Source organism: Vulpes lagopus, chromosome 7 (genome assembly GCF_018345385.1).
Source record: "Vulpes lagopus strain Blue_001 chromosome 7, ASM1834538v1, whole genome shotgun sequence".
Classification (NCBI taxonomy): Eukaryota; Metazoa; Chordata; class Mammalia; order Carnivora; family Canidae; genus Vulpes; species Vulpes lagopus.
Window position 1 is genome coordinate 18,171,098 of NC_054830.1, and position 10,312 is coordinate 18,181,409.

The window sequence follows — 10,312 nt, forward strand, 5'->3', positions numbered from 1 at the left end:
AGGATTGAGTCCCGCTTTGGGCTCCCGGCATGGAGCCTGCTTCTCCCTCTGCCTGTGTGTCTCTGCCTCTGCCTCTGTCTCTCTCTCTCTCTGTCTCTATCATGAATAAATAAAATAAATAAATCTTTAAAAAAAAATGCTCCTGTGAAAGTAAAGATCCCAAACATATGTTTCCAAGGGGACAAGGAAAGACTTTGTGGGACCACAGATAGATGCTTTCTGAGTACTCACTCTGAAACTGAACACTTTGCTTGCCTTCTTCATTCTCTGCTTTTGTGGTTGGTAATGTTCACTGTTGCTAAGAAACATTGCTATTTAGGAATTCATCTAGGATAGGATAATTACATTTGCTTTCTACTACAAATATCCACAAGGATGTCTGGAAAAATATTTGACTAAATTTAGGAATAGGAATCTAGTACTTGAAACATAAGTAAACAGCCTTTTTCTAATTGGTTGACATATGGAATTTAACTTTGTATTGGGTAATAGGAGAAAATTTGCCTTCTAGAAAATTCTTTTTTTATTGTGGTAAAATAAACATAACATGAAATTTACCATTTCTTATTGCTATTTTTGCAAGACTACACTGGTTTGTCTGTTTATAGTCCTACCAGGCTCTTTCTTGCCTCAGAACTTTACACTTGCTGTCCTCTTTTTTCTCAATAACCTTCCCCTAATCTTTGCAGGGCTAGCTCCTTTTAATCCTTCTGGTTTCACCTTAAATGTCCTTTTTTTTTTTTAGATTTTATTTATTTATTCATGAGAGACACACAGAGAGAGGCAGAGACATAGGCAGAGGGAGATATGGGACTCAATCCTAGGACCCGAGGATCATGACCTGAGCTGAAGGCAGATGCTCAACCACTGAGCCACCCAGGTGTCCCTCACCTTAAATGTCTTCATCTCCAATGACCTTATCTGAAATAGGTGCCCCCACTCTGTTCTTTTTATTATAATCCCTATCATAGCACTTAGTACAATTTTCATTTATTTATGTACATGTTTATTTTTTTCCTTTCAAAACTGCAAAAATTCATGTATGTAGTACACAGTTTTGTTCAAGATTGTTTCCATATTCCTAGCACAGTTCTCTGATAATTCTTAAACTGTAAATCTACAAATAATACATTCAAACACATCAGGAATTCTTTCTGTTTCCTTTTCTAATTAGAGATGTCCTGCCTGGAGCTCCATCTTCTAGCTCTAACCCCGGGCAGATAACTCCTGAGGTCCCAGGCTTAGGACTTCTCTTCATTGTCATTCTAAGGATCCTCTGTTTTTCATCCCCAGTCTTGGATCCCTTTGTCTCCTGGACTTTAGTTTATACTTGTGTTTCGTCATACACATCTTCCAGTAGCTTTCTGAGAAAGAGTGTATGAGAGCTAACTTACACTGCATGTTTGAAAATGTTTTCTATCTCCACATGGGTCTAGAATCCTAGTGGGAAATGCTTTGTCCTCAGAATTTCTAAGGGATGGCTCCATTGTCTTCTAGTTTTAGTTTGGTTAATGAGATGTTTGATGCCATTTTGCTTCTAGATTCTGTATGTTGTCTGGGTACTCCTGACTTTTTCCCTTTATAGAGATTTTTGAGCCTCATGTTTTCCTTTGATATTCTGAGAACCAACTGGAAAAGTGCCACAAAATGTAAGATAATTTAGTAAGGTGGCAGAAATTAACAAAAATGTAATGGGAAAAAAAGATGCCATTTATAAATCTAACACAGAAGATAAACTACCCAGGAATTAATTTAACAATGATACATAACTCACTCATCTTTTTTTTTTTTAATGTTTTCTGGGTTTTATGTCTTGTTTAGAAATGCCTTTCCTTACAAAGTTACAATTTCCCCCATTTTTCCTTCTTACTTTATGGTTTACTTATAGTAAAATTGTTAATCTATCTAGAATTTATGTTAATATATTAAATCTGAAATGTAAGACTCCTTTTAGGAGGGGGATTATGTTTTGTTTTTGGTTTTTAAATATTTTATTTATTTATTCATGAGAGAGAGGCAGAGAGACATAGGCAGAGGGAGAAGCAGGCTCCATGCAGGGAGCCTGACATGGGACTCGATCCTAGGACCCTGGAATCATGACCTGAACCAAAGGCAGACACTCAACCACTGAGCCATCCAAGTGCCCTTATGTTTTATTTTAAAGAGGAACGCTGAGGTAAATCACTTGAACTTTATCAGATAGCATATGCTATATTCCTGCCCTTAGCTAATAGGAGAAGACAAAAGCGACAGAATAGTTAGAATACGGGGAACTAACCAAAGCACCTATCAGACTAAGGCAAGTTTTCAAGTAAGACTAAATTTGAGATTATTATCCTGTCTTTTCAAGCACCAGACGTCACTCTGGTTTTCCTTCCATTTATTGTGAAGAGCTAAACACTCTCTTGTTGCCAAATTGTTTTTTACCCACCTAAAATGAAAAAATTTTGTTGGGCAGCCCAGGTGGCTCAGCAATTTAGTGCCGCCTTCAGCCCAGGGCGTGATCCTGGAGTCCTGGGGTCGAGTCCCATGTCAGGCTCCCTGCATGGAGCCTGCTTCTCCCTCTGCTTGTGTCTCTGCCTCTCTCTATGTGTGTGTATGTGTCTCATGAATAAATAAAAATAAAATCTTTAAAAAATTTTGTCAAGAATCTTGAAACACCCTTTCAGTTATGAGAAGATAAAAGGAATATCTGGTGTGTTATTCCTGATTATCTGTAAATTATACTTCTTATGCATTTAAGATGTATGTGAACTTATAATAGCTTATAGCATATAGCAGATACTCATCAAGTATTTGCTAAATAAATGTAAGAAGCATCTTCACATGGCCTGCCATTTAACAACAGGATGGCAATGATTGATTGCAACACAATGTGTTAGTGTGTGTGTGTGTGTGTGTGTGTGTGTGTGTGTGTAAAATACTCTATGCCAAAGAGAGGAATCAGTATCAGTCCTGAGTGGTTAGCAAGTCAGTCAAGTCACCAAGTTCATTACAGCCCAAGTGTAAATAGAGGATAAATAAATGGTGGGTGATAAGTGATAATAGAGCACACACGTCGTGCCAACACCAGAGAAAAGGAGCCCCCAAGCCTGCCAGGAAATGGCTATTTTCAAAGGAGGTGATTGCTGAGAGCAGAAGGAAGAAAAGAAATTAGTTGCACTGAGGGGCACCTGAGTGGCTCAGTAGGTTAAGCGTCTGCCTTAGGTTCAGGTCATGATCCTGGAGTGCTGGGATTGAGCCCCACATCAGGTTCCCAGCTCAGAGTCTGCTTCTCCCTCTACCATTCCCACTCATGCTCTCTCTCTCAAATAAAATCTTTAACAAAAAATGAATTAATTGCACAGAGGTAGTGGTTGAAGGGAATGGGTAGAGTTGACTGGGATAGAAGTATAAATACTCCAAGCCAAGGGAAGAGCATGTACAAGGCCAATGGTGAGAGAGATTGCATAGAAAACAGACCTCAGGGCAGCCCGGGTGGCTCAGCGCTAAATCGAGTCCCAGGTCAGGCTCCCTGCCTGGAGCCTGCTTCTCCCTCTGCCTGTTTCTGCCTCTCACTCTGTCTCTCATGAATAAATAAATAAAATCTTTTAAAAAAAAAAAAAAAGAAAGAAAGACCTCAGAGATGTGGAGCTGGATAGAGAGGGTAAGGGGAAAGTGAGCCTGGGTCTTCATGGCCAATGTAAAGATTTGGACTTCATCCAATGGCCAGCGGGGTGCTATTGAAAGTTACAGTGCAGGTTTCAGAGGAGGTATAATCACATCTACATTCTGAAGAGATCACTCTGATGACAGGACCAAGAATGTAGGCCAAGGAAAAAGTTCGTGCCGTCATCTAGGAAGCAGGTTTCAGAGTCCCCAGGAGGCTGATGAGACTGAGTCTGCCTTGGCTAGAATATTCTCAGGGAGGAAGGAAAGAAGAGACAGTGGAGGAATCGTCCTACTCTGGCTTGCTCTCCTCACCAAGGTTGATCTGGGCTGAGAATCCTGGACATTAGCAGAGCAGGCTCAAGTGGCCCATGCCAGATTTCAGCTCTTCCCTCTTCATCATATGGTATGGGCAGGGTGGGGCATGCCATAGTCTTCATGAAGTAATTGTCATTTTTCTGTATTTAGTGCAAGAGACTGTACAGGCCCATAGTGATCTGGTGTTGGAAACAGTGCATGACAAAGGCAACATGGAGCAGGTCATCTCTGAGATACAGAAGAGATTTGAAGCTGTAAGTGTGGATCCCAACCTCTATCCTCAAGGAAGGTTTTTTTTTTTTTAAGATTTTATTTATTTATTCATGAGAGACCCAGAAAGAGAGAGGTGCAGAGACACAGGCAGAGGGAGAAGCAGGTTCCATGCAAGGAGCCTGATGTGGGACTCGATCCTGGGTCTCCAGGATCACACCCCGGGCTGCAGGCGGCGCTAAACCGCTGCGCCACCGGGGCTGCCCCTCAAGTATGTTTTTAGCTTTGTCACTAAGACCCAGAGAGACACCTTTAAATTTGCAATTTTTTTTTAGCCAAGAATAGGAGCCAGATAGGTCCCTTGGTAATGGACCAGGGTAGAGGCTAACTTCCTCCTCCAAGGTTCCCTGGCATCATGTGGACCCAAGGGGCTCTGCTCCAGAATGTTGCCATCCTTCCTCTGTAAAGCACCCAGCAAGGGACAAGCTTTGGTTCTGCTAGCACATCCTTTGGTTAGTTTGCACATTTCATTGTGCGTTCTGAGTTGCAGGGTCCCTAACTCTTTTCTCACGTCTTTCCCTAGAGACAAGCAGAATTTTTGGAAATGAAATCTGACCTGAAGCACCTTGAAGTTTTAGTTGCCCAGCAGAGTAAGGACTTCCAGCAGCTGTGTGATCAGCTAGGCCAGCTGAATGTGGCCAGTGTCCTAGCAGAGCTGAAGAGATTGATTTCAGTCCCTTGGGTACCGGGGCATGTGAAAGACAGCACTTCCCAGACCTCACCACCTCTGGCCCAGAGTCTCAATTTCACCAGGCACGACAGATATGCTTCTGAAGAACCAGTTATGTGGCAGGCTCAGGCCCTCCCTGGCATATGGAATCTGAATATGGGCTCCCCGCAGCCTGGAGAGTTTCGTGTCCAAAGTGAGGGAGCAAAAAGTGATACTCTCCAAGAAGAGACTGCACTGATGGCAGCTGGAACCAGCAAAAGAAACAGGCAAGGAAAGGACAAGGCAGTGCAGACCAACTGCGAGAACCGGACTCTGACTAAAACCAGTTCTGAGTACCATGGCTCTGGTTTCCCAGGCTGCAAAGTTCCTGGTGATAGGGACTGGGTTTCCCAAAGAGCCTCAAGGCTTATACCCCTGGACTTAAACAACTTTGAAACCTGCATTAAGAACACCTGCCAAAAATGTCAAGGTGTGTTTCCGTGTGACCCTTGTGAACAAAAGTTGAGGGCTGCACAGAAACGCAAAACTGTGGAAAGAGGGGGGAAAGGCAAGAAACAGCAGACCAGGAAATCCCACAGAGGCAGGCTCCTAGCCAGGAAACAAGAACAAACCCCTAGCAAAAACTGTGCTGTCACTTCTAAATATCCTCAGCCTCCAGTTTCTGGCCCACAAAGGTCCCCCCTGGAGCAGCAGGAGCCCCTTGCTCAGCCCCTGCATTTGTGGGACCCCAGGAGCCCCACAAAGCTAGTCAGCCCTGTTCTGGCAGGAACAGTCATGCCCTGTAAGACAATGAGAGCAGCGCAAAGGAATATCTTACAGCTCAGTGGGTGTTCTTCCCTAGACAACAGCCTGCTCTCTAACAGTTCCCACGGGGACCACCATATGAGTTGGTTCAGTGACCTCAACCTTGGAAGTTCAGAGCGCCCTCTGAGCAAGGAGCCAGGGAAGAATATGCTCTATGACCTGGGTTTTGATAGCAGTGATGATGGCTTCTGACCAGCCCACATAATGACTTTAGCTGATAGTTTATTGGTCTCAGCTGGAAAGACAAATTATAGCACACTGGGGCTGGCTAGCGGCAGAAAGTCCCTGGAGCCTGACGAGCCCTCAGGCTCAGAGGCCCTGCTGGGGGGGGCGGGGGGGGGGGGTTTCAGTGCAGGATGGGTGCAAGGCCAGGGGAGCAAATCTGGCATTCTAGATACCAGCTGCTACCCATGGCAAGTTTAAGAGATAAGTGCATCCTTATTTATTGAAATGAAGTGTGTGAAGACAGTGGTGATGAGCTGGAGCAGCAGCCTCAGTGTAGGGCATCAGGTGGAAGGTGCTGATTTTGATGAAAGGAGGGCTGTCTATTGAGTGGCAGAAGGGCTCTCACAGAACTGTTGCTGTGGCAGCATGACTCCCAAACACAACATTTTTGGTCTTCACAGTACTTCCTACACATAACTGATACCTTTCCAGGCCTCAGTATATTTTTATTATGATATTTATTCAGTTTTACTGTCAGAGTGCTTGCATTTTTTCATCAGTGCAAGTATTACAGGATACACTAAGTCTACCTTATTGTGAACAGAGAAACAGAGAATGTTAAGCTGCCAATGAAAAAGAGGTGACATGGACCCAAAAGATGCCCAGAGTGGCGCTGTCTACAAGCTGCACAATTCTGCCCTTCTTCCTGTTTTTCCCCATCCTATTTTCAATTACTCTTCAAGCTAATGAGAGCATCTAAGGGTCCAGTAATATTTCTGGAGAGCAATGGGCCTATTATGAGACTTTGGCTTTCTATCTTGCAGTTTTGAGTTTTTGTTATATATTTCTTTTGTAACAAAAAATAAAATATATGAAACATTTAAAAGCATATTTTTTGGGGGGTGCCTGGGTGGCTCAGGCATCCGACTCTTGATTTCAGCTCAGGTCATGATCTCAGGATCCTGGGATCAAGCTCTTCATGTAGCTCTGCACTGAGTGTAGAGCCTGCTTAAGATTCTCTCTTCTCAAAAAAAAAAAAAAAAAAAAAGATTCTCTCTTCTCCCTTTGCCCCTCCCCTCACTCATGCTCATGTGCTCTCTTAAAAAAAAAAAAAAAAAGATTCTCTCTTCTCCCTTTGCCTCTCCCCTCACTCATGCTCATGTGCTCTCTTAAAAAAAAAAAAAAAAAAAAAAAAAAAAAAACACAGAAAACCCAAAAAACTTAAAAGCATATTTTTTCATTAAATTTACTGATCTCCCACCAACTTAATTAAGAAAATCAAATAGAGGGTCGCCTGGGTGGCTCATTGGTTGAGCATCTGCCTTCAGCTCAGGGCCTGATCCTGGAGTCCAGGAAGCGAGTCCCTCATCGGGCTCCCATACAGGGAGCCTGCTTCTCCCTCTGCCTGTGTCTCTGCCTCTCTCTTTGTGTCTCTCATGAATAAATAGTTTTTAAAAAGTCAAATAGATAAGATACATACCTTCTTTTTTATTCCATAGGCTCCTCCCAAGATGATTATGAATAACACCCTACTCAGACTGAATTCTCTTCCTGTATTGTTTTGAAGTAAAAATCCTCACTGGATGGATGGCTTCCAGAATCTGCCCATTTTCTTTTCTTCTTTTCTTTTTTTATATATTCTTTATTTAAATTCAATTTAGGGGCAGCCCTGGTGGCGCAGTGGTTTGGCGCCACCTGCAGCCGGGGGTGTGATCCTGGAGACCTGGGATCGAGTCCAACGTCAGGCTCCCTGCGTGGAGCCTGCTTCTCCCTCTGCCTGTGTCTCTGCCTCTTTCTCTCTGTGTCTATGAATAAATAAAATCTTTAAAAAAATTCAATTTAGGTAACATATACTGTATTATTTTCAGGGGTGAAATTCAGTGACTCATCAGTTGCATAAATACCCGGTGCTCATTATATCCTGTGGCCTCCTCAATGTCCATCACCCAGTTATCCCATCCCCCCACCTCCTCCCTTCCAGCGACCTTCAGTTTGGTTCCTAGAGTTAAGTGTCTCTTAAGGCTTGTCTCTCTATCTGGTCTCCTCTTATTTTTCCTTCCCTTCCCCTATGACATCTGTTTTGTTTCTTAAATTCCGTATGTGAGTGAGATCATATGATATCTTTCCCTGACTGACTTATTGTGCTTAACATAATACCCCCTAGTTCCATCCATGTTGTTGCCCATTTTTAAGGCAGTACAGTAAATGACAATGGGGCCTCTGAGTAGACCATTAAGAAAGCAATGGTTCTTGATCTTTATTTTTACATTCTTTATTTTCAAGGGTGTGTATCCCACAAAAGTCTGAGTTTAATTGTCCTTCGACACCTTTGCAGGGATACTGGACACCAGCCTAAGTTGCTCTTACCCCCGTTTCCAGATCAAGGGCCTCCTGTGGCCTGTAGCTGGGAGCCACAGGCAACGGCAGCAGCCCTTTCCAAGGCCAAGGAAGTACAGACTTGGCCTCTGCCTCAGGCTTCCCTGGCTTTTCTCCCTGTGAGCCTCACTGGATGTGTTTATCCTGCCCTCTGCCAACTTCTACTTGCCCTCCCTACTGGTTTTGTCTCCTTGTGCAAGGAGGCATGGGAAGAAGGGGTCCGGCTAAGCCATGGGTTCCTTCTAGCCCTTCTCACACTGACTACAGGTGGCTGTTGAATGGTTAGCATGAGATTGAGGACCACAGGGGTTTGTATCTGGAAATATCTTATTACTCTAAGTTGAAAAGTTTAATCATTTTAACTCAAAGTTGAGACCCTGTCGAGAGAACTCCATTAATATTTATGACTGCGGCCTTCTCATTGAAGATTCTGTCCAGTTTTGAAATGCCAAAGCAGGACCCTCTGTTCTGATTCTGCTGTTATGAAATCCTGTATTTCTTCAGAAGTATTTCTTTTTGTGTTATGAAGTCAAAGATCAGAGTGACTCAGTGTTCCATGAGCTGGATGTTTTTGTAGAATGAGCAGTAAATTTATCTTCTAACAAGGCTGGGTTAATTAAAATTACACTGCCTGTCTCTGGTAATCATCAAGAAAGGATATTCTGTTTCTTATTTTATTCCTAGGACTTTTTTTTTTTTTTTTTGAAACTACTGAGTACTTGCCAGATTTGGTGAGCGTGACATAGCTCAGGCACATTCCCAGAGCACACAACGTTTTTGGCTGTCTGGATGCTGACAGAGATGTGGCCACACAGGGGCAGATGGGGGGGGGGGGGTCAGGGGACAAGTGTCTGTGGACCTAGGGCCCAGAGAGCCACCTAGGGGCTCCTCTGCCTGTTCATGACCCCAGCTACATTGGAGGAGGGGAATAAAGCCAACCACAGCACCTGTCTTGACATTCAAGTGTCAATTTAAATGTCACCTACAGAGAGGCCTTTTGTGATCTCTTCTATAGGAGCTTGCCCTATTCACTGCCCATGCCCTTACCCTGTTTTAATTTTCTCCTACAGCTCCATCTGGAGTGGTGTACTGATGTGCATACTTCTGTTTTATCTGCCTTGCTGGATAGGATATAAACTTCAAAAGCAAGAGCAGCATCTGCCTCATCCCTGCTGTATCCTCAGCATCCAGGAGAATGTCTGACACTAATAGACATTTGACAAATACCTAGGGCAGGGATTTCTCGCTCATCATTTGAACAGCTCTATCGCAAAGTCCAGTCTTTCTGGCAAGCCTTTGCATTTTGTCTCAGAAGTTCCAAAGGGCTCCTGATGAGGAGTCTCCTGCATATGCCCTCTTCTCTCCCAGGCCAGGTGCCAGCAACCCCTCTCTACCCAAAGTACCCAGAAAACAATAGCTTTTCTGCCTTTAAAAAGATAGTTGCTTCCTACAAGGATTGAGCAGTTTTGAAAATTTTTTCACACCAGGCCTTAGGCCAAAACTCTTCATCAAATCAGGCATCTTCTAGCCAGCCGAGCACAGACAGTCCTTCCCACTAGGGCTGGGATCCATCGTCAAGTAGATTTCCTAAGCAAAACTTTGTCTACTCTATAAATATTTAGCTAGAACTTAAAATATTAACATTCTTCCACATGCTCCAGGGAGAAAGCAAATTGCCAGAGCCTCAGACAGTCTTGGGACGAAAGCCTTTTCAATAATGATCTATAATCAGGTGCGGTGGCCTCCCTTGTTTGCATGCCTTATTCACTGGTCACTGCCATGGTAAATGTTCTGTGCTTCTGTTAGCAGTGGCACTCTGGTACCAGATGAGCCCCCAGCCTGGCCATTCAGGAAGAGGGAGACTGGCCTGAATCAGGCCTCTTTTGCAAATCCTCTTCCTCAATTTCATTGATCACTAATAGCTCACAACTCGTCTAGTGGGAGGATGGTGATGCTTCCTTATCAGCACATTCTGGGGTGCACAGGGACACATGCGCCCAGGTTGTCTGCTGCCTTCTGCCTCATCTCCTGACCCCCTTGCAGTTTTCCCTGGGATTAGAA

At 43.7% G+C, this 10,312-nt stretch overlaps 1 protein-coding gene across 7 annotated transcripts in view; it reads left to right on the plus strand.

Moving 5' to 3' along the window:
• IHO1 (interactor of HORMAD1 1) overlaps positions 1-7,581 on the plus strand; it is a 51,124-nt gene extending 43,543 nt beyond the window's left edge. For 6 of the 7 annotated variants that reach the window (XM_041763616.1, XM_041763617.1, XM_041763618.1 and 3 more), the window contains 2 exons: positions 4,117-4,220; positions 4,760-6,816. In XM_041763616.1, coding sequence (XP_041619550.1) covers positions 4,117-4,220; positions 4,760-5,902 — 1,247 coding nt within the window. In that variant the 3' untranslated portion in view covers positions 5,903-6,816. Of the gene's footprint in view, positions 1-4,116; positions 4,221-4,759; positions 6,817-7,374 lie in introns of those variants that run through there. The other variant, XM_041763623.1, reaches the window with a different exon arrangement.
• The last annotated feature ends 2,731 nt before the right edge of the window (positions 7,582-10,312 follow it).